Source organism: Maniola hyperantus, chromosome 12, assembly GCF_902806685.2.
Source record: "Maniola hyperantus chromosome 12, iAphHyp1.2, whole genome shotgun sequence".
In the NCBI taxonomy this organism is placed as follows: Eukaryota; Metazoa; Arthropoda; class Insecta; order Lepidoptera; family Nymphalidae; genus Maniola; species Maniola hyperantus.
The window spans coordinates 5,824,968-5,849,622 of record NC_048547.1 but is presented as its reverse complement, the minus strand read 5'-3'; the positions used below and the strand labels follow the sequence as shown (position 1 = coordinate 5,849,622).

The 24,655-nt window shown below is 35.4% G+C and overlaps 1 protein-coding gene and 1 long non-coding RNA gene across 6 annotated transcripts in view; both read left to right on the top strand.

The window, feature by feature from the left end:
* LOC117987010 (uncharacterized) overlaps positions 1-18,740 on the top strand; it is a 124,773-nt gene extending 106,033 nt beyond the window's left edge. For 4 of the 5 annotated variants that reach the window (XM_069502126.1, XM_069502125.1, XM_069502124.1 and 1 more), the window contains one exon: positions 15,750-15,984. In XM_069502126.1, coding sequence (XP_069358227.1) covers positions 15,750-15,835 — 86 coding nt within the window. In that variant the 3' untranslated portion in view covers positions 15,836-15,984. Of the gene's footprint in view, positions 1-15,749 lie in introns of all 5 variants that reach the window. The other variant, XM_069502123.1, reaches the window with a different exon arrangement.
* Positions 4,230-5,978, top strand: LOC138403088 (uncharacterized). The gene is made up of 3 exons (XR_011237373.1): positions 4,230-4,496; positions 4,611-4,800; positions 5,395-5,978. It is a non-coding gene; the product is annotated as an uncharacterized lncRNA (long non-coding RNA).
* Positions 18,741-24,655: the final 5,915 nt, after the last annotated feature.

Sequence of the window (24,655 nt, the reverse complement as noted above, 5' to 3'; positions counted from 1 at the left end):
AGATCAAAGTGGAATTTATTTAGACTTTTTTATACACAAGTAGATGGTATATATAGTTTTTAGTCGCTACTAATAGATAAGTGTAGGCAACAAAATTTATTTTCACAGACAAACGAATGTGTAATCATGTGTTCCTAATAGGTAATCCGCCAGCACAGAGAATTCAACTCCTAGAGTACGCATATACAAGGATTTACATGAAAACAAAATCGTAAAATGTTGGCGGGGGACAGGGGAGAATGCTTTGTTGTGATTGGTGGACTGACTAATAAAAACAATGTGCGGAATGAGGGTACCGAACGGGCGTGGGCGATGATTCATTTAAAATTCCGTGGGATCACCACGATTTAGCAATGCAATTCCTTAGGTACAGCATCAGGGTCGAGAAGTGGGTCTTCGAGTTCAATGATAAAGTCTTTACTTGGTAGATATAGGTACCTACCTCTCAATATCAATTTATAACCGACAGTTTCAAAATCCCATAAGTTTTGGTGGTCATGTCCCCTGCAGCATCAGGATTGAGGAGTTGAAATCCACATTTTATATAGGACAATGTTGCAAAGTTTCTTTATCAATTAAAAAAAATACGCAAATCGGTTCAGAAATCTCGGAGATTTCTGTGTACATAGGTAGAAAAACACAACTCCTTTTTTAAAAGTCGGTTAAAAAAGTATCCTTTGTTAATTCTCTACTTGTCTGTAAAAGTCCCGTCAAAATAGGTTCTGCCGTTCCGAAGATTAGCCCGTTCAAACTTCAAACAGACAGACAGACAGACAGTTTTTAAAAACATTGATTCAGCTGTTATGGTACAGTTCAAATAACAATATTATGAGCTTGCGGTAGTTATTTCGAAATTACAGACAGACACTTCATAGAAGTATGGATTTCTATAATATAATATAAGTACGAGTTGTTTATACACGCTGAGGTAGTAGTTACCTAATAGGTATGTATGTAAGTGAGATTTTATAGTATTCATCAAAAGATAAGTAGGTAATCATTATCATTCAAAAAAAATTTAAAAATATCTATTTCAGTAGGTAAAACAATTTCACATAGTGCGTAGTAATTGGGACCATCCCAGTAAGTGTTTTAGTATTGCTACGAGTACTCGTGGCAGGCGACCCCGCTCTTCCATAAAATCTTATACAATAATAATTGAAATAAGTAGTTCCTTCATAAATCATATATTTACAAAAATTCATCGGTGACATCTGTCCAACTATCTGTGTGCCATCATCAATATATCCGGACGCTAGTGTGAGCGCATGCACTCGCTACACTGCTCATCACTGAGTCTATTTCTTTCTATCACAATGTTAGGTGAAATAGCATACAGGTTACCCACGTGGGCCGAGCAGTTCGGACGTGCATCCAGCGTCACCTTAATAACCCAGATAAAGCGCAGAACCAGTGACTGAACAGTTCCCTCTGACTTAGGTCTGGACTAATATAAATATAGCCAAAGGTTTGTAGCTAGATAATTGTCTTGTACCTTATTTGTTTTTGCTACGAATAAAGATAATTCTAATCTTATTTCTCAAATCAATAATTTGTTTCGGTGCTTTAAACTGTGAGGCGAATTATAGATACTAAGGAGGTCAATATAATACGCTTGCTGTTTTGGATTAAGTATGCATGTAAAGCTGTGATAGCCTAGTGGTTAGGACGTCCACCTTCTAATCGGAGGTCGGGGGTTCGATCCCGGGCACGCACCTCTAACTTTTCGGAGTTATGTGCGTTTTAATTAATTAAATATCACTTGCTTTAACGGTGAAGGAAAACATCGTGAGGAAACCTGCATGCCTGAGAGTTCTCAATAATGTTCTCAAAGGTGTGTGAAGTCTACCAATCCGCACATGGCCAGCGTGGTAGACTATGGCCAAAAACCCTTCTCACTCTGAGAGGAGACCCGCGCTCTGTAGTGAGCCGGTGATGGGTTGATCATGATGATGATGCATGTATAGGTTTCATTCATACATAATGTAGAAATTCTTCCCGAGTCAAACCAGGGCAGGTCAGCTAGTACTACAATAAATCCCTAAGAAACCTTTCGATAAGAGGAATGGCAACAGGAAGCGGTCCATTAGTTGCAAACTTGTAAGGCCGTAAGAGGGCCATACGTTATTTCACCTTAAAAATGCTTTTGCGTTACAAATTCGGACGAACCTACTATTTTTTTGTAATTTTTGTGTAATATTAACTACGGCTATCTTCAAACGTGCATGTTCATTTGACTGACATAGTACCAACTGGTGGTTCTAGAAACTTTGCATGAAGGTTTCCTTCATAAGGTAAACCCATTTTAGGACCCTACGAAAAGCTTGGCTTTTCACCGGATCCACAACATGTACAAATCAACAATGTGGCATGCTATAATAGTCTTTTTAGTATTTTCCGAAGCAGTATAGAACCAATATATCATTGAATATTACGATCTGACTGTCCGTCACATGACGCAAGGTGTTACCTTGCTGCGATCATGTGAGTTAAGGCCCTGTGGCATGCTGTAACGTCGCACTATGTTGCTTTAGTGTAAATGTTTTTAAAAGGATAAACATTCCACCGTGCCAAGCCGGGGTGAGTCAGCTAGTAGGCTACTTAACACAAATGTGGGCGCACATTGGTAACTATCGCCTGAGCGTCTAGACAATTTTGTAGTTTTTCAATGGCATCAATGAAATGCTTAAATGATTCCGTGGAATGGAACTCTTAACCTACTTAAAGACGTTCAGCTGCTTATTAAATACAATTGCTTAGGATACACTAGCCAAATAGCGTCAGGTTCAGCCTAGATTTTATTAAACTGGTTCCAAATCAAATGTTTTATCAATGTATGTTACACTTTGATAAAACATTTGAACGAACCCTGGATAGGCCTTAGCTTAGTCAAGAATACTTACATTCCACATTCCATCGGGGCCAGTCAGACGCAGCTTCCTCCTAGCTCCGAACCCCCAAAACCCTCAAGTTCTTCTCCACTCCGTTAATCCACCGACCACTAGGTCCTCCTATGTCTCTACGGTCCTCTGCTTTTTTCGAGGTTCTTGTATCGTCCATGCGTTGTCAAATGTCCTGCCCGTTGCATAAATTTTCATTTCATTTCATTTCATTCTTAGCAGTTTAATGGTTTTGAAAACATTCGGTTCCTTTATCAATCTATACGATTACTTATCGTTGTCTGCATCGTAATATAATTAAATTCAATGTTTTAAGTGCTTTACTAAGTTTTCATGACGGTGAAGGTGTAAGACGAGTTAAAGAAAAGCTAACAAAAATACTTTTAACGAGTTCAAATGAAAACTTGGAAATTCGCAAGAAAGTTTTGTCTGTTTTAGGTATACCTTTCTACCTACTACATAATATTTAAATCTCTTAGGAGCTTTGTTCAGGTTGGTAAACACTATTAAAGAGCTGTTATTTAGGAAGATAATTTATATTAGACTTGTGCAGGTGTTTTTATGGTATTGTACAATATCAGTCACACATGTCACATTCAACATTTAATCTGTAACTAATATGTTTTATAATAGACTAGCTAAAAAAAATTAACATACTGTTTCAATTGTAAGGAAAACCTTTTTAAAATCTTATGTTTCTAGACCCATCGGTATCAGCTGTTCATTAATAATACATCAGCAGGTAATTTACTTTAAACCGATATTTTAATGAAATTTCTAAAGCTTCGTATCCTTTTGAGAAGCATCTGTCTAAACTCTAAACAGTTCCTACTAAAGGTAAATTTCATTTAAAGAATGGCTTATATCCTTTTCATCTCGGTAGGAACCAACAGAATTGATTCTTTGTCAGAGTGAATCAATGGGTCGCCCCAGCTATGTGATTCTCTAAAGAACGGCTCAACGTTGCCAACATCGATGCTGTCTGCGAGCTAACATCGTACAGATCGATCAGGCCAGCAACGGTTGTAAATTTGTGATTCTGTAGTGGCTTTAAGCTCGTCGGCGATCTTATTGTTCAGACGGGCTCTACGATGTTATCTCGGATGAGCCAGTGATGTCATCCTATTTTTATTTTCATACCGATAAAAAGTTACGATTACGAAATATGGCATTTATAGTGGGTTTAAAATTCATTTATGATTACCTTTGCTATTTTTATACAAAGTTAAAGCAATAAATGCAAAATACTATGAGAAATTATCATTATTTAAAAAAATCTTGGACATAGGCAGGAGACCTTTGCCTTTGTTTTGCATCATTAAAAAAAAAGTTGCTTCCCGCCGTGCAAGATGTCAGTCAGAACAAAATTAAAAATGGTATTGGTAAATTAATGATCACCTACACCCTTGAAAAAGATTACTCGACAAAAAACTCTAGTCTTAAAACAAACTGCACGTAATAAATCAAGTGGTTAGTGGAGCACTTATAATTCCTTTACTGCCATGGTGACTTCATAGGTCGTCACAACAACTCAACAAATAGTGCGTGAACTTCGTCTTTGTACGTCGTTTTATCGTGTTTTGTTTTAAAATACAAGTGAGTATTAAATTAAACTTAATTTACTCCGATATCAGTGGTTTTAAACTTGTGTCAGACTGCCTATCAAACTGTTCTTTCGGTGCTGACCAACGATTTAATTATAAATTTCAGGGCCTCGCAATATTGCCCCATCCACTGCTCAACTTGAAAAATTGTTCAAATTTATGGAGTAAAAACCATGGTTAGCAACGGGGCACGCTCGCACTGCCCTTGCTAGAGACCGTAGTCACCAAGCATCACCAAGAAGTTGGACAATATTGGATCAAATAGCTGCATCAAAACTTGGCAACAATAGCAAAAGGTATGTAAATATTATTTTCACAGACACAATCTACTTTCTAAGCAGAGTATAAATGTTAGTATCTACCTAGTGTTAAATGTTGTCATACAATACAGTATTGGAAAGATAAAAAAGATGATGCAAAGAGAAAATGCAGTAGCATGGTTATTGCTAGAAGAAAGAACAGGCAGTGGTATGGATGAAAATATTGCAGTAGCAGAGCTAAATAACCTTGAGCAAATACCTAATAATTGTTTCTCTTATGGGTGGAGAAAGTTTTGCAACAGGATAGGAAGATTTTGAATGTCTGTTATCTATGTTATCTCTATAAATGAATATTTAAATCCTGTTGGAACTCTGCTTTTCTGAGATAAGAAGTTGTCTATGTCAATTTCCGGGATGCAAGCTACCTCTGTACCAAATTAGAAATAAATGCATAAATGGGTTAAATAGATGGCCCTTTAAGAATCCTGTGGGAACTCTTTGATTTTCTGGGATAAAAAGTATCTAGCTTATGTCCGTCCTTGGGAATTAGTATAAAATATACCTACGGATTTTTTTTTGACTAGTTATTATTTCAACTCTTTCATAATATCTCAACTGTGGCTGTTGCAGGCGAAGAACTCACAAGGGAGATTCATCATCATCATCATCATGATCAACCCATCGCCGGCTCACCACAGAGTACGTACGGGTCTCCTCTCAGAGTGAGAAGGGTTTTGGCCATAGTCTACCACGCTGACCATGTGCGGATTGGTACACTTCACACACCTTTGACAACATTATGGGGAACTCTTAGGCATGCAGGTTTCATCACGATGTTTGCCTTCACCGTTAAAGCAAGTAATATTTTATTACTTAAAAAGCACATAACTCCGAAAAGTTAGAGGTGCGTGCCCGGAATCGAACGCCCGACCTCCGATTAGAAGGTGGACGTCCTAACCACTAGGCTAGTGCTCTGCAGTGAGCCGGCTATGGGTTGATCACGATGATCATGAATTCTTCTCAAGCAGTGGAAGACACTAAAATTCCTGAGCCTCTAGCAGTTGAGAAGCTTTTAAATCCTGTGGGAATTATTTCATTTTTTTCTACCAAAAGTCTATAACAAAACCCGTCTGTTTTTCTATGGTAAAAAAAATGAAAACTAAGTTTATATTGCACTTTTATTATCTTTTCCACACAAATATTAAAAACAAATGAACGAGAAATGCAATAAAATATATTATAATTAACTATTGAAAAACACTAACACACACACGGTATAAGATATAAAATGTATATAACATTAAAATATATGTAAATAGTTAAGATAAGGAATAAATAAAGGCTTTGAAATTGAGAATTATCTAAATCTACTCTTTTATTTATTATTGCATCTGTCTTGCACGCCACGAGCGATTAGCAAGGAGTTCTCGGCACCTTTGTCCTTCTTCAAAGCCCTCTGCTCTGCTTTGACGAGGATTCCTTTGCAGCATGCTCATTATCCTATGTTCTTCTCGGATTATGTCATTTGGAAATGACAACGCTGGTAATGTTGTAGTATGTTGTGTAAAACGTGCATGCAACATGCTAAGTATAATGAATCTTCTGGCCACCATCCCTGGGTCATAATCGCTATGAACTAGAAGGCATCTAAATCTTCGTTTTAAACTCCAAATAATACATACACCACTGCACGACTAGCTCTTGATGTAGGGGAGCAAATCCCTTTCTAACATTGCCACAAGTTCCTCCGTGATACTAAATATTCTTACATAATGCGTCTGTCGAGAGCAGACGAAGACCACGTATTTGACAACCTTTTGCACGCCTTTTTATTTTGTATTCCTCTTGTTTAGCTTCTTCTAATAAGAAAAATGTACTTGAGCTAAGCGAGCAGCCATCTGAAGTGAAAAACGATAAATAGTTAACTCAGATATTTTTTTATCATTTAATTATACTTACTATAGAAAATAACAAAATAAAACTCACATTTTCACCTTTCTTTTAAAGTTTTTCTATGTTTACAACGAAATTTAACTCGTGCATCGATGGTGCATCGTAGAGAAAAGCTACACCGGAGACGCTTTTCCGTTTGACACATAGAATCGAAGGCGAAGACGTACGATGTAGTCGAAGGCGAGCAATTAGAATAGCAAATTCCATACATAAATGTCAAAAACCCGTTTCCTACATCGATCACACTCGCGGGTGAAGCGCTAGTGTCGCAAAGGTGAGTCGAACGCGATTAATAGAATAACAAATGTGCTACATCTAAGGAAACATCCGATGTGCGACCGATGTAAATATTATTTTACCTTAGAGAATCACACTGCAGAAATTCCAATTATTTACATCGGCGCGAAGAGACATCGAACAACCCTTTTCAAACCAAAACATAAATATCTTTTCTCACAATTAAATCCAAAGCGAAACTCAAAGGACTCGACGAAACCCACAAGCCTCTTAAATAATTGAATATTTTTCTCTTTCATTTAATTCCTCTACTACACGTATCGATTTTCCAAAAATACAAATATATTATTGCTCAATAATGATCTATATCTAAAGGTTATCAAAACCTAACCACCCATTTTTAAAATATATAATATTTGTTTTCTGACTGTTCGCTCAAGCTAAGTCTACACGACTGAGCTGATTTTGATGAGACTTTGCAGGCAGTTAGGGGACTATACAAGGAGGAGGGGGTTAGTACATCTAGGCAATTTTTTACCCAGGGAAAATAAAGAGTTCCTACATTCCGCAGGTTTAAAAGATTATTTGATAATTGATTGGTTTTTGTTCAAACAATTATTGGTTGTTGTACAGTTGTAAACAACTTTTTCATTTATATTCGTATGCTTACAGATAGTCGAGCTACTTGTTGGTTGCAAACTTCTTTCAAAAGCTCACACATACATATTGCAACTGCTTCATTCCACTTTATATTACATTCTCGGCGTGGAGCTTTGAATGAAGTGAAGAGTGATGTGTAGCGTTGAGCTATTTATACACTGATAGCTTGGGGAATACGCGGAACATCTGAAACAAACAAAAGCGAAGTGAATGGAAGCTGTGAAAATTCATTCCAAAGATTTTCGATTTCATCGTTTCAAACCTGGCCTGCGCTCGTTACTTCAAAGCTGGCGATTGTGCGAAAGTAAAGTCAGTATCACGTCTTTTTAACTGTTCCTACACAAGGAATCATAAACACTAAATCGCGATTTACGTGTGTACACAAATGTGAATGGCGATTTTGTTTTTTCACCTAATAGTTAGGTACATTATTCGCATACAACGTTTATATTTCTTGGTAGATTTCAATACGGTTTTCGCCATACCTTAGAAATTTCGATAGTAAGGCTTATATAGGCTTACTAGCTTATTCTCGCGACTTCATCCACGTGGACTACACAATTTTGCAACCCCTATCTTACCCCCTTAGGGGGTGAATTTTCAAAAATCCCTTCTTAGCGGATGTCTACATCATAATAGCTATATCTGCATGCCTTTCCGCCCGATCCATCCATTACTTTAAGCTGTGCGTTGATAGATCAGTCAGTCAGTCAGCTTTTCATTTTATGTATATAGATTTTGCAGCTTAATTTTACAATGGGAACCTTTTAAAAGGTTCAACGTGAAATTAATTTCATCATTCGGAAAGGGGTGGCAACGTGTCAGCTCACAACGAATTGATTTAATGATGATTTTAAACAGATTAATCGTTTTGGATTGAAGCACGTACTGCAGGGTCTGCAGCACCGAATTTTATTGAACAATAGGATATGGTTACTGATCTGTATCCAGGCCAATAGACCGCATAACATTGAAGCTGATATTTAACAGGATCTGAACCAAGTACATAGTTTGGTTCTCTTTTGAACCAATCAATCAATGAAGTTTTGTAGACACCTTATAGAAATTAATATCTGTGTCTGTAGTTTTCCAGATTTCTGTAAAACTGTGTAGGTAGGTATGAGCCTAGATCTTAATTAACACTACAAAACTTGAAGGGATAAACCATTTTTTTTTCGGCTCTCTCTTTTCATTTCAGTGTAGGAAATTCTATAACTGTGCTAAATTTCAACTATACAGCTCTTATTCTTTATTTTTAAATGGTATTTTATTACGGACCCCTAAAAAGGTGTACGGTACTACTTCTAAACTTTGCACGAAACCCAGAAAATAATATAAATGCAAATGAGTTTCATTACCCCTAAAATTAGCGAGTTACCCCGACCACGACAAATAAGAGGTACCTAGCTACAAGTATCTCAAGTACGCTGCTTTACCAAACGGTCGTTAGCACAGACTGAAAACGTTTCACTCTCATTCTGTTGTTCATTATTTTGTTATGAGCAGGTACTTAAATAATTTTTAACCATTTTCCAAAAGATTGAAAGTAAAATAGCATCCATACATTACCTACTAACTATTATTGGTAAAACCAAAAACGTGTCTGTTTGATTTATGCTTAGGTACTTCGTTACGCCTCGACTACTTTCGTTTTTATAACGTTTGTCGCAAGTAACTACCACTATTATTATTATTTTATATTATATTTAGATTTTCTCGGGATTTAAGAAAAAGCTAAATGCACGCGGTCAAGGTTATTATGCCATGTTTGTAGGTTAGGTATAGTTTCTAGTCAGGTCCTGTAAAAAGCGTGGATCAAAGTTCAAACTTTCAGCTGTGGGTTTAAAATAGTATTTTCACAGCGAAAAGTTTATATGCTTCCGCTTTTCACCCTTTTAATACAAAGGTTTTATAATCAAGCTTTTCTTTTGTTCATTCCGGACTTTTGTTGTACCTACTGTTTTTTTATCGTGAACACTCGCGAATCAGAATATTTGACAATAAACTGCCATAGAACTAATTTTTCGTCATAAAAATATCTTATAATGAATTCAATTTTTGGTATACCTACTTCATCTGTACTCTCAGGCTATGGGTACCATAGCCTGAATTATATCGATCCTTTTGTTCTTTGACGTTAAATTAAAAGAAAGATGCTGAACTTTAAATTCATTACAACACAGCAAAAATAAAAAAATAAAGACAGTAATCATAGAATAAGCGAAAATAATTAATTTTTTCAATTAAAAAACATTAATTCTGAAAATTCTTGATAGCTATTTTTGTATTGTGATGGTTAAATTGTTTGCCCATTGCACATCTAAAGCTAATTATAATTTACTGGTCGTAAGGTGCGACATACCTTTGTTTATATCTAAAATTTCTTACAATTTTTTGTTAAGAATATTACCCATGTTAATTATGACTCATCTAATATTATTCTTTCTCCTCCAACTAAGGGTAAAGCTTGTGGCAGGAGGTTCCCACCATTTACAACGGGTGCGGTTTGAACCGACGACCTTTCGGATTTCAGTCCGCTCCTTATCCGTTGAGCAAACAATCGAATAATATTTCTTTGTCGAAGCGGAGTCTTGAATAATGTAAAGAGGAATGTGTAACGACGAGCTATTTATACGATGATAGCTCGGAAAGTGCGCAGAAAATTTCAAACAAATCAAAACCCCATTGAAAGGAGAGCCTGCATGTAAACTCCAATGCATAGATATGTATGTATGTACGATGATATTATTACATATATATATATATATATATATATATATATATATAATGTAACAAGGAAGTATCTCTTCTAGTAACTCTCGTGCATTTCGTATCATCTTCTGTCTTACTCATTGCCAAGTACGAATTTTATACGCCATGTTATATGAACTTAAGGTAAGTATAATGTTTTGAGTTTTTGTGTTTTTCAAAAATACATAATTATACTTTCTTTCAAATAAGCGTATTCCATTTGTATTATCTTACCACGTATACCTAAGAGCTAAATTTAATTTACATAATGCCTCAACAAGAGATAAAAGAATTGGGCGTTACGGTTGAATAAGTAAAAATGTTTCACTCATCCAAAGCAGAACTAAGAGCTGTTCGATCTTTATACCAATAAATTGACTAGAAAATGGCTGAAATATTTCGTTAAAGCTGAGAGAAATTTCTAAAATTATTTAAATGCGATAACGGTATGTAGGTATTTCAAAATTATTGATATTATATAGTATTTAAAAGTCGACGCATTTGCAAGGGCGTACAGCAAAGTTACCGCAACTGAAAAATTGTTGGTATGGAAAATGGAAATGTCACAAATGGCCTTACCCCCAACAGGGTAATATAATATATAGCCAACTTAATTTACAAGTAGGGAAGTATTCATACTGCCCGAATCAAGGGAAAATTCTAGATTTTTTAGATGCACCATAGCCGTGCGGCATTATTATTATGAGCCGGTCAAAGTAATCAACTTATCAATTTGACTGACGCTCTTGGTCATTATTCGAAATGATCGGTCCATATTAATACTGCTCGGTTAATCAAGTTGCCCGTTACATATACTACACCATTACATTGTTTTACCAATACCTATCCCTTCCAGTTTACATAATAAATATTAAAATCACAAACTTTTCGTAACTCATTTTCACAATCTCGTCTTAAGAAACAAGTTGGGTGTGTTTTAAGTTTTAACAACTTATAAAGTGAATATGTTATGAAGTCTGAAGGCGTTCATCTTTATATTAGTTATACGAAGATCACAAAATTGTGTTTACTAACAAGTTTCTCTAAAAATAAAAAATTAAGTGGCTTATTCATATTTCATAAAGAATTATGAAGTGCCGGTTTGCTTCTTATTATTTCTCAGATACCAAAATGTGATGTTATTAAGAAGGTATTCACTTTTTTACTAAGTCCCCTAGAATACTATAAAGCACATAACCTACATATAAATAGTTGGTATACAGGTAAGGTAACCTAACCCAGTCCCAGTAGCGTCCTCCCGCCTCATACCCCGATTGCCATCTCGACCTGTCATGTACTATACCTACATCTTCTCGTACCTCTTTGTTAGTTAACACATATAGAGCGTGGCTTTGACTCTCAGCTTGGTCCAGCAAAAACCGGAAAGGGGAGGTTCTCAATTCGGTACGTTTTTTGTAAATCGAATATTATTTGAATAAAGCAACCTTCGAGATTCCTACTGATTCTTCTTGCTAAGAACTTCCGAACCCCTGAATCTACCCACTTGACAATAATTCAAAAGCTAAAAGTATAAATCTTTTTATTTCTATTTCACTTGCTAAGGAAGACAATGGAGATTTTGGATAAGTAATCCAGAATCACCGAATTTTTTTGACGTTAGGTACTTATTTAACTAACGATAATTAGATATGAATTATGACTGTAAATGAATTTAAAATAACCAATCAATTTATGATAGATTGGAAATCAGCCAAAGTATACAATAAATGTTGGAATCAAAATAGACTTCTATAAACTGTTATAATCCATTTATCAAAGAGGTAATAAAACCGTTAATCATAATATAATGAAACTCGGAAGCTTACATAGCTTTCATGTTTAATTGAATAATCTTATCTTATCTTATCTTATCTTATCTTATCTTATCTTATCTTATCTTATCTTATCTTATCTTATCTTATCTTATCTTATCTTATCTTATCTTATCTTATCTTATCTTATCTTATCTTATACTAGCGAACCGCCCCGGCTTCGCTCGGGTAGTTTGCTACAATTTTCATAGGGATCTCTATTTATTTAAATAAAATATACTCAGGAATAATGTAGACTTTTTGCTGGTGAAAGAATTTTCAAAATCGCTTCTGTAGTTCCAGAGATTACTTCCTACAAACAAACTTACAAACTTTACCTTTTTATAATTTTAGTATCTTTTAATAGTACTCAAATCACAGAACCGATTTAATACTTTATGCAGAAGTAACATAGGCTATATTATTATGTATACAAACTAACTTATAAATTACTATATATATATTATTATATATAACTTATAATAATTAACTTTGTCCACGTGGACTACACAAATTTCAAACCCCTATTTCATCCCCTTAGGGGTTGAATTTTCAAAAATCCTTTCTTAGCGGGTGCCTACGTCATAATAGCTATCTGCATACCAAATTTCAGTCCGATTAAATAAATAAATAAAAATCTTTTTTATTCGTATAAACTTTTACAAGTACTTACGAATAGTCGGATGCATCTACCACTGGTTCGGAATGCCTGCCTGACTGGATTCGTCCAGTACTTTGAGTTGTACGTTGATAGATCAGTCAGTCAGTCAGTCACCTTTTCCTTTTATATATTTAGATTATTATCTTGTAGTACCTACATATTCTTTAAAAAATATCTTAATTGATCATAGGTACCTATGGCAGGTTTTCACCAGATTCAGGAAAATTATATTACCTATAGCTGGAATACATGATCTAGGCTACTCAGGATTTTAAAAAGAAGGACAAAACATCCGTCGCGGGTAAAAGCTAGTTAAATGATATAAAGCTGTGCTGGTGTTCTCCGCTCAGGTTGAAGCCGTTTTGTGGAATATTGCACCGTCTAGTAATATAATATCTCTGTAAAGAGCTGCCGAGACGGTCAAGCGGTTTGACGTCAAGCACGTAGTTTTTTTTTGCTTGATCAAGCTGCTTGGTGCACGATTGATGCGCCCGTCAAGCGACTTGATCAAGTAAACGGAACTTTTCTTATACATCGGACACTGACCGAACGTCGCGTCAAGCAAAAATATAGAATCGCATGAATCACGCGTCAAGCACGTAAATGCTACTTTACCACAGATATGTCCAGATTTGCAACTAGCGTGGCCCCCTCAGTCCCTCTCGCTCAAGCAGATTTTCTTACTTGTGAAATGACATTCCTTCTACACTTCACGTTGTTCGTCAAATACTCACGTACAAATACATTTTGACAAACAAAAAAAAGTGGCCACAGGACAAAACATAATCATTTCGTCACGTTCTAACAAGAGCTTAAATGCATTTGGCTATCTCGCTCTAACAGTAAGTGTCACAATAGGGCTACTTCTAACAGTCCTTATTCTGAGTACTTTACTAAAGCAAACTTTGTAAACGGTCAGAATGCTTGACTCAAGCAAAGATCTCTGTGCTAGGTACTGACTACTGACGCGGCAAAATAATATTCCCTCGTGTTTGAAATTTTCTTAATAAGGTTTAGTTTCTCTTTAGTGTCTTGTTCTGTATGAATATACAAAATTATGAAATTTTACCTTCTATTATAACGTAAGTCGGTATTTTTTATAAACGCATAAAGTTTTTATAAATTTTATGAATCTGTATGGTATCCCAAGAATAGAGAAGAGAGCTTAATAATAAAATAGTTAGTCGTATTAATTACCTACCTACCTACTGCTTTAAAATATTTGCCGTATTTATTATACCTGCTTGACATCAGATTAATTACATCCTTCCTGATAGGTACAGTACCCGGCAGGAAATATTGTACATCGACCTTTAGAAAGAGATAGCAGTTTTGTAGAGCGTTGTCTCAGTCGTTGAGACCGGCAAAACGTCACATAGGTATGAGTGACAGAGACAACGCTCTACAAAGCCGAAATCTCATTCTGAAGGTCGCTGTACAATATTTCTAGTCGGCTTCTGTAAGATAGTATCATGAAAAGTGTAAATATGTAGGTACCTAGGTATACTCGTAAAGGGCTTATGAGAATCCTGTGTAAATAGACGATAAAGGATTCTGCAGGTTTCGCATTACTATAGTATGCGACAGGTCATGATGGCAATCGGGGAGGGGACGCCCCGCACACCCGCACAGCCCCTGTGCTAACTCGGTGCAGGATAGCGCGGGTTACGAGCGGATGCGTGGGGCGTACCCTCGCCTCATACCCCGATTGCCATCTCAATCTGTCGCGGACTATACTAATCTCTGTGAAGACTGGCCGCCGTGGCTGTGATTCAGTCGGAAGAACATTTATATAATTTTTATAATTGATATTTATATCAATTATTTGTTGTGTTAAAAATCTGTAGAATACTATTTTTGTAGACTTTAATGTACTTACCTAGGGTGGTTTTACTTTCATTTCATTCTGGTGGGAGGCTTCGGCCTTGGCTAGTTACCACCGTACCGGCAAAGCCGCGCCGCCAAGCGATTTAGCGTTCCGGTACGATGCCGTGTAGAAACCAAAGGGGTATGGGTTTTATAAAAACTGCCATACCCCTTCCAGGTTAGCCCGCTATCATCTTAGAATGCATCGTCACTTACCACCAGGTGAGATTGCAGTCAAGGGCTAACTTGTATCTGAAAAAAAAAAAAAACTACTTCAATAAATCCGAAGGGTTGAGTTTGATTGAAATTAAAATCTACAGCTCTTTAGTTTCTTAAGTTTTTAATTTGCCATAGTTACCTTTTAGACCTTGCTGTTAGAGTTTATAGAGTTAACAAATAGGTACCTAACACTGTAATAATCCCTAGGTACGTGTCTGAGTGATTCTAACTAATAATATAACCACTGTAGTCCTATCTAGCAGTGTGGCACCCAGCAAAGTCCAATGTCTAGTTCTAACACTCACCAAAACAAACTAATTATTACAAACTAATAATATTTTAACTAATTTAATTTCTGAGAACTCCACAGGTACCTATCTATATAAGATTTATCGTAAATCTGCCCTTTAGAACCGAATTTATAATAATAACATTGCGATCAATTCATTTCAACTATAATAATGAAGGGATCAAGGGCTGGATTTACGGTACCGATGCGTGTATACCTATATTTTAGCAAAATAATCAAAAAGTCTGCAAATATCGCATTGTATCACAAAGTTCAGTACTAATGCCACATATAAATTGATCTCAGCAGGCCTAGTTGGTACCTAAGTTTGCCAGCTATAATGTGATGATCGCAATCACTTGTAACTGTCGGAAACTCTCTCATTATCGACTAAAATTTACAGTTGCAGCAAAAATACCATAAACTCAGTCAATTACAACAATTGCCATTCGATAATCATAGCTTTCGGGCTAGGTCCACTGATAAAGTCACATGAATACCTGTAAACACCCTGGTTAAGCTGCCCGTTTGTTCACAGTACGGCAAGAGAACGAGCGGTTGATGCACGACGTCCTTCAGGCGGGAATCGCCAATCGCACCCAGTTGTCGGGGGGATTGCGCTGACGCCGCGCTACTCGCCGCGACCACGACTCGACAACATACGGCCTGCCGCCGCGCCCCCCGAGCCGCCCGAGCTCGCTCCTAGCGTGGGCGCTCCATTCGCTCAAGACCAGCAGGATGTGCCCGCCGCGGAAAACGTGGAGAGCGCACACACGCCGGTGAGCCTCACCCGGGCAGGCCTTGCGTGATCTGACTTGATCCCAGTTAACCAGCGCGACGCGACTTAGTTCTTAACCCTCTAACTCTGCTAGGTGACACGAGGCAACGGAGGGTGTAGTCGGCGCCTTTACCTCGTCTCGCTTTGCCTTCTGGACGGATTTTGCCCAGAGTAAAATCCGTCGCTCAATGCGTAGCAGGCAACTGAATAAAATGAATTTATGTCGACGACTCGCTCGACGTGTGGCCTCGTGAGTGAGTACCTCCGGGAGGCGTGCTCGCGACAATGTAGATCCGGGGTGAGGTTCTATTCAACCACCAAGAAACTCTCGTGTCAAACACAGAACACCCCAGCGAAATGCCAAATTTAAATTCCTCCGTCGTCGTTTCGCTCAAGTATCTGGCCCGCATCTACCGTTAAAATTGGTCAGTCAACGCACAAACAATAAGGAACGCAAGGATATTATGCTCGTGAATTGAGTGGTTAAAGTGTGTAGCTAGTATTAATTGTGAAAATGGGAATGATGATAAATACCTACGAAATGTTGTTTGTTATAATATATGTATATCGATATTTCCTATAAGGAGAGAGACAGTTAATTCTCCTAAATAAGATAGGTAGTTTAATTTAATAATAAGTAGGTATGTGTGGTTATAAATATCTTGTATAAATGGACAAACGAAAATTAATGTTAGATTATTTGATTAACTGTGTTTATTCTGTGAAGGGTTGTAATGTTTAATGCCACCGTTTTCCTTCAAACAGCTACTTAATGTTAATTTAAGCAAAGTGGTACAGAAAAGTTTGATTATCGACAGGGAACTTAATGTAGGTATAAGTTCTCATATAGTATATATCTTAAGTTCCTATAAGTTATAACCCCTATCATTACGTGTTCATTCAAGGGTTCGCGACCCTCAACAATGAGAAGTTCGATACCAAGAGAGAAATCTTAAACCTAGTTTACATAATATGGAACACAAAATAGGCATCTAGTAAGTTGGGGTTTATCGGTAAAATTAACCCAGTCATAATATTTAATTATTGTGGTCATTGATCTACAAGTATAAATACGTATGCCCCCAAGATAAATAACCTTTAATCTGTTAAATATATAATTATTACCCTTGTTACTTTTCACCGATATCATTAAGCACAAAGTAATTTTCTACATCACTACTATAAAAAATAGGCACATTTTATATTTTTCAAAATACAAAAAAATCTTGAACTTAAATCATCGCCGGTTGTTCGTCCACTGCCACTTCATAGTCTCATTTACGGCTGAATACTGAAACGTCAGTCTTTATTGCTTAAGAGCGTCCTTAACTTTAAGTACCTATATGGATTTTTGGTATTATTTGTTAAGGGCATAAAGGTCCTTGTCGATATCTATAAATACATATAAGTATTAATCTCACGGGATCAAATACCTATCTTACCTAGCTACGAGTATATTCTTATCAACTCTAGTCAATTTTTAAAAAAATGCGTTCATTCGTCAATTGTGATTTTTATTGTTTACTGTAAGGAAATAGGATGGAAAGAAGTAGAAATTATAAAATATGCACCTACCTATTTATGGCCCCTATGGTATTTAGAAACACAAAAAATAATAAAGAATCTGCGCTTTGTGACTGTACAATAAATAATAAAATGTAAACAAAATAATTAACATTTACAAAAGTGAGTTTTATAAAAAAGAAATAAATATTCTGTCCGAAGTATCGTATATCTTCACTGTATATCATGAACAAAATAGAATCGGCTTTTTGATTACGAGGACATCCAATATCCATTACAGTAAAAATATCTGATAAGGATTAAAAACAACTGACACAATAAAATATTTCAATGAATTCGGCTTAAACGAAAACAAATGTACACAAAATCATTCTTTATCGATAAGCTTGGTTACGATTTCACTTGATTGTTCTATAAGTTATTTATTTGCCCAGGACCGATAAGTGTTACATTACCTACTACAATAGTGACTCACAAGTTATACTGTTTTTTATGTACTTATTTATTTTAAGATATAAAAAATATAAGGGTACCTTACATTTGTATAACTTAATTACTAAAACAATAAATTAAATCTTGTCATTGGTTTATTTATATGTATAATAACATTGTGTACTCTTACGATACAAGGGAGTAATTGTTAAAAATCAGCGTAATATTATATTATAGTCTTCATCACTTTTACATTAATTTCAGAATACATGAAATTTTTATGTTTTCAGAATTATTTTAAATATTTTGAAATTCAAATATTGTGATTATTTCAGTTCAAATATCAAATAGTAAAACTAATGAAGGCACACTGTTAAAAGGCTTATTCGTTAAAGAAGTTTTTAAAATCAAAACTTTAATAATAAATTTAGTAATAATATGAACTATAGCATTTAAGTCAGTCTGTCAAGTCTAGTCAATGAGCTTCTAACCTGTGCTTTTATCTAATAAGAATAAGAGCTTTTGTATTGTAGGTATTGTAGAAACTATCAATATTGTTACACAGAACGATAAGAATTGAATACCTATTCTTGTCATTGTAAAGCGCAAAATCAATGTAGCTACACTTGAATGGCTTTGTCGTTTTCAACAACCGACTTGAATGCATGAGAGCGGCTGAATAAAATATTCATAACTGTGAATCATAAGTACGACTATGGAAGTAAGTTTCATTGAGGTACCTTCAGGCTTCAACATTTAGTTATATGTTTCGTGCTTAGTAGTAAATGAAGTCAGGGGCTTTTTGATTTTTTAATCGACGACTTCACGTGTTTTGCAAAGATTTTACAATGAAAAGATTAATTTTTCGTTATAATAAAAATCCTATTTTCTGACTACAATGTATAAAAAAAAGTACTTTAGTAGCGTACATTGTCTGTGTCTACGCTACTACGCTACGATGTGATCGCTACGGAAGTGTCACATACACACAAGCGTATGAATTTGTTGTTTCACTTTTCGAAATAAGTACAATTATGTGAAAGCCTATCTGGAGTTTTATAATATCTTTGCCTATAATACGAAACTTTATTGTTATAGTAGGTAACTCAGAGGTATCAAAAAGCTACAGTAGGTACCTACCTAAAACTCTTTCATCCAAAACAATTTTTCAAAAATGCACGAATTTACTAAGAAATTCTCAAATTTTATTTATTCAACAAAAAAGTTTGAATATTTTAGTAGTATTTTTATATACCTGTTTTAATATTGATGCTACACACTGACTAGTGGATGTTTTATTTTTAAATTCGCTCTGTAAGTATATTTTTCAAAAATACTTGAAAAAAAAAAAAAAATAAGAATTTTAAAGTACTTGTGCAGTGCAAGTAACAAAATATTAAAAATACGATCAAATAGTTGGAAACACAACGCCATTGATTCAAATAATAGATATAAAATATATTGAAATGATACGTATTACGTAAATCGTTTTGTGAAGTAATCAATGAAAGCTGGGTCACAATCATGAATTTAATATTTATTTCTCGAGGCACATGTTGTTATTAATCCTTTAAATATCAAAAATATATTAAGCTTTTATTTTCATACAAAAGCTATAGATATATATCATTATGGATACTTAATTTTCATATATTTTGTGTCTAAATTATTTAAAAAAATATTGTTATGGTTAAATTGTTATGTATAACAAATTAGTTATTTTTTTATTAACGATCTTAAAATAGTTATAAAATCTTTAAATTAATGTGTATTATACGTTTTAAGAATATATTATATATAAACCGTAAAATGTAAGCGGTTCCTAATAATATGGACATTATAAAACAAAAGCTGTATTCATAAGCTAATCTGTGTACATTGATGTCTTAATTTTATGTATAGATAGGTCCAAAAAAATGAATGTAGCGTACGGTTTGTATGTTTGTTTGATATCCTTATAGAAATGTCATCCGTCTAATATACACTGTCTGTAGAAACATAAAATAAAAATTGGTGTGCATACTATACGAATTAAATGTTTGATGTCGTTCGGCTATGTAGTTTCGTGTTTATATAAATATTATAGATTAAAAAATATTTGTTACGACTATAATTTGCAGTAAGCAGAATGAAGAATGCGCCAAAAGGTATGTCTGTTTTAACTCTTAAATGTCCCAAAAAATATAAACATTTATTTAAATAAAAATTCCTTAACGTCCTTTAAACTAACGTTAAATGTCAGGCGATAATAATTTCTACAATTTTAACTTTAAAGATGTTACTTACAACTCTATTTAACTGTGGCTTTAGCGTTTTATTGCAAAAGAGCTTTTACAAATCATATATTCGTAGCAGTGTCGTAGAGCATCAAATTTTAGACTTGCGCTGCCATATCATAGTCGTATCGTATCATCAAATGATGTAAGTAGTTGGTAACTCATCTCTAATCTTAATTTTTATTGTAAGTATAATATTGAACATAGATTTCTAGGTTTTTATTGGCACAGTAGCTTATACTTAGTATGTTCCTATGATTTTATAATGTATATTGTTTAAAATTTACGTTTCTATTAACTTCAATGTTACAAAACAAAGCAAAGTAGACACGAAACTTCAAGCTGAGCATAGGAATATCTGGTTTCGAATATTATAAAAGTAAATGTACTACTAAGCTATAGTCTTAACGAGATTTGCATCCCCTCCCGTCTTCAAGTGATACGTTAAGCTACGTGTTCAAGAGTTATCTGTAATCCCTGAGATTCTCGCCTTGAGAGTAAACTATCACTACTATTTTAGGCTATACCTAACTAGAACTATTTCACCGTAAGCAGGACCTATTTATGTATACTTAGTGTTAGACAAACGAAACAAAGAATTTTATAGTTGTTTGTTGTAAATGTCGGTTTTAATTAATCTATTTTACAGAAAAAAATGTTTAATAAAATACTTTATAAAATACGTAATTGTTTTATTTGCGTAAATGGTTCAATTTGGCGAAGTCAGATGTATAATTTTGAGAGCGACGAGAGCTCAAAGTGAAAACTTGGGTGGAGAAAGGCTGGGGATTGGAAAAGGTGGGCAGCTCGCATTCCTCCTGAAGCGTCATCTGAACTATGCGGCCGGATGCTGCGATGCGCTCATGTTTGCCCTGGTTAGGCAAACAATACATGTTACAAATTTTTGCATGCCTACAATATGCTCTTGTCGATGTTTAACAAAAATAGAGCTGTATTACATTTTTAGGGTTCCGTAGTAGGTACACAAGGAAACATAGTTTCGCTAAGTCTGTGGTTTCGGATTGGTCCTAAAAAATATTGGGTGTGTGAATTTCGATTTTCGATAGGTATATTAAGATTAATGTGAGTAGAGTTGTAGAGACAAGTTTGGATATTTTGACGAGGACCTACCTGGATTTAGAGTTACTTTATTCAAAACGTACCTACTTAAGTAGGTAAATTATATAGCTAGGCTTTGATCAAATTCAAAGTCATAACTTTGAGCCTACTCATTTTTGTTCAACCATTATTCTAATGAACTGGCGAATGTTCTTAAGTTATTATAAGTACTTATTATTATTACTTACTTATTTGACCCGACCTTAATTTGCCTTTTATCTACTCTTGTATGTTAGGAAGTTGGAGTACCTAGATCATATTTGCATTACGCACAGAGTAACTATGTAACTCTAGTGTAGAATATAGAGATACCTAGTTAATACGGTTACAAGCTCCAGTGAAGAAGCGGTTCGTGAGATGAGTGAGCACACTTAATATGCAAATTGTCTCTACCAGCAACGTGCATACCTAGAACACTTGAGTCAATTAATTTTGCCAAGAAACGATTCACTGGATGGCCCTAAAGCTAATACACTACAAACATTTCAAGTACATGTTTGAGAGAGCTATTATCATCATCATGATCAAAGCATCGCCGGCCCACTATTTAACACGGGTGTCCTCTCAGAACGAGAAGGGTTAATTAAAATTACTTGCCGACCCCTGGGCCTACCCAGGCGTCGGCAAGTAATTTTAAGTGGGATCCGGATACTGTTGAAATTTTTTATCGAGGTCTAGAAAAAAAATCATACTGCCTATTTCTTTTTATTTTGACTGATTGGGTTGGGGCTCTGTACCTATATATCTAGTGCGCGTTCAAATACAGTTAACAGTGAAGCACTTCTACACGAGAAAGCTTGACTCTATTAGATGACAAGGAAGGTAAAATCAACATACCAAGTTATAAGAAGGATATGCAAGGCCATATTCTATCATTTTACCTCCGTATATTATTATGCCATTTTACAATATTATGAGTAAAATAAAAGTATCACAAGAACATATTAAAGGAAATATATGTGAAACCGAAAGCTATGGTAGCCTAGTGTTTAGGACGTCCGCCTACCAATCGGAGGTGTCGGGGGTTCGATCCCGGGCACGCACCTCTAACTTTTCGGAGTTATGTGCGTTTTTAAGTAATTAAAATATCACTTGCTTTAACGGTGAAGGAAAACATCGGGAGGAAAGCTGCATGCCTGAGAGTTCTCAAAGGTGCGTGAAGTCTGCCAATCCGCACATGGCCAGCGTGGTAGACTATAGCCAAAACCCTTCTCACTCTGAGAGGAGAGCCGTGCTCTGTAGTGAGCCGGCGATGGGTTGATCATGATGATGATGTGAAACCCATCGTGGTTCCCGGATTTATGAATGGTGTAAATCAGACCGACCGATAATATGTAATATACGCACCTGCCTATCCGATTCCGGTATAAATAGGCACTTAAAAGTACTACCTACTTCTTATTAAAATACATTTTATGAAGCCTTTGTTACGCATTCCTAACAATAAAGAAGACTATTAGTTTAATAAGCTGCTGTCCTTCATTTCTTTATAGACGTAGTCTGAAATAACATTTTCTAGGTCAATTTAATAGGAAGGTTATAATAGTTTGCTATCGTATTTTATCACGTTTACTACAATTGAAAATAATTATGGAAAATTCGTAATATTTACATGAAAACATTATGAAACTTTTCCTTAAAACCATAATATTTAGGTATCTTGCCTAAAATAGACATGAGATAAGTCAAAGTTAGTAGCAGTAGTAAGTATAATTGGTATATAGTCCGCGATAGGTTGAGATGGCAATTGGGATATGAGGCGGGGGGACGCTCCGCATACCCGCACGTCACCAGCGCTCGCACAGGGTTAGCGTGGAGGCTGTGCATGTGGGCGGGGCGTTCCCTCCTGATTGCCATCTCGACCTGTCGAAAGTTTTAATCTCATTGATCCCTGACAAAAACTTTGCCTATCAAGGTATGATGGTATTTATTTATTTATTTTTACTTTTCATGTACCGAAATTGTAGTTACATAGTAGTAACAAATTAAGTTACATTGGAAATGCTTATCTCTAAATAGAGATTTCTTCCAGCTTCCGATTCAAGGTTGCTGTACCTAATTGACCATCGCAAACTGCAAAGTGTTTTAGTCGATGTTGATGTCAGACGTAACGCCGACAGGCGGAGTAGAGTAGTGGATTCGTATGTTTAACCGACTTCAAAAAAAGGAGGTTCTCAATTCGTCGGAATCTTTTTTTTTTAATGTTTTATGTATGTTCCCTGATTACTTGAAGACGCCTGGACCGATTTTGAAAATTCTTTTTTTGTTTGAAAGGGTATACTTCAAAGTTGGCCCCATTTAAATTTGGTGAAGATCTGATGAATATCTTTGAAGATAGATAATGGAACTCCTCAACGGATAAGAGTAAATTGCTCGCGATTAGTGTAATAGCTTAGTAGACAGTAGATTTTTAACCAGGCATAGCATATTTTAATACCATGGGGCCACTAGAAATTGTGAAATAAAAGTTTTTACAAAAAAAATAAAAACCGACTTCGTAACCTAACCACAAACACTAAAAATTAAAAAATAATTTAATTTATTACCGAATTTATTATGTAACAAGAGTTAATATATTTCCATGATAATATTTTTTGGGGTCGGTGCCAATGAGGTGCCATTGTGGAGTCTCATAAAAATATGAAGTCTAGACGATTCGCGCAGCTAAAGCCAATTGGCACCGGCACCAAAAAGTATTATCATGGAACTATATTAACTCTTGTTACATAATAAATTTGGTAATAAATTAAATTATTTTTTAATTTTTAGTGTTTGTGGCTAGGTATTGAAGTCGGTTTTTTTGTAATTTTTTTTAAACTAGTCAAGTGCGTGTCGGTCCATCGTGCAGTGTAGGGTTCTGTAGTTGCCGTCACAATGCAAATATTCAATACCAACATTCTTAGAATGTGACTTTATTATGGAGTAGGTATTTTATAGGTATTCCGTATAACCTAGTTATCGATTCACTTTACGATCTTGTGACGCAAAGTAAGTCTATTCATGTTATATGGAAATTTCCAGGATGCAAGCGAATAGTTTAATAACTTATGGTACTGAAGGCAAGATGACTCGAGTACCGGCGTAGGTGTGCAAGTATTCAATATTTGTATTGTCATGTCTCACTATATAACGAATACATATGACTGAACTCGCGTTATTTAATATCAGATGTATTTTAATATCCTTTTGGTCTTTGGTTAAACTTTACGATTCGAATTTGCATACCTGTACCTATTGCTTCAAGTGAAAGGCTAGTGGATCGAGAGCCCGTGGTACATTAGGGTTCCGTACCTCAACAGGAAAAACGGAACCCTT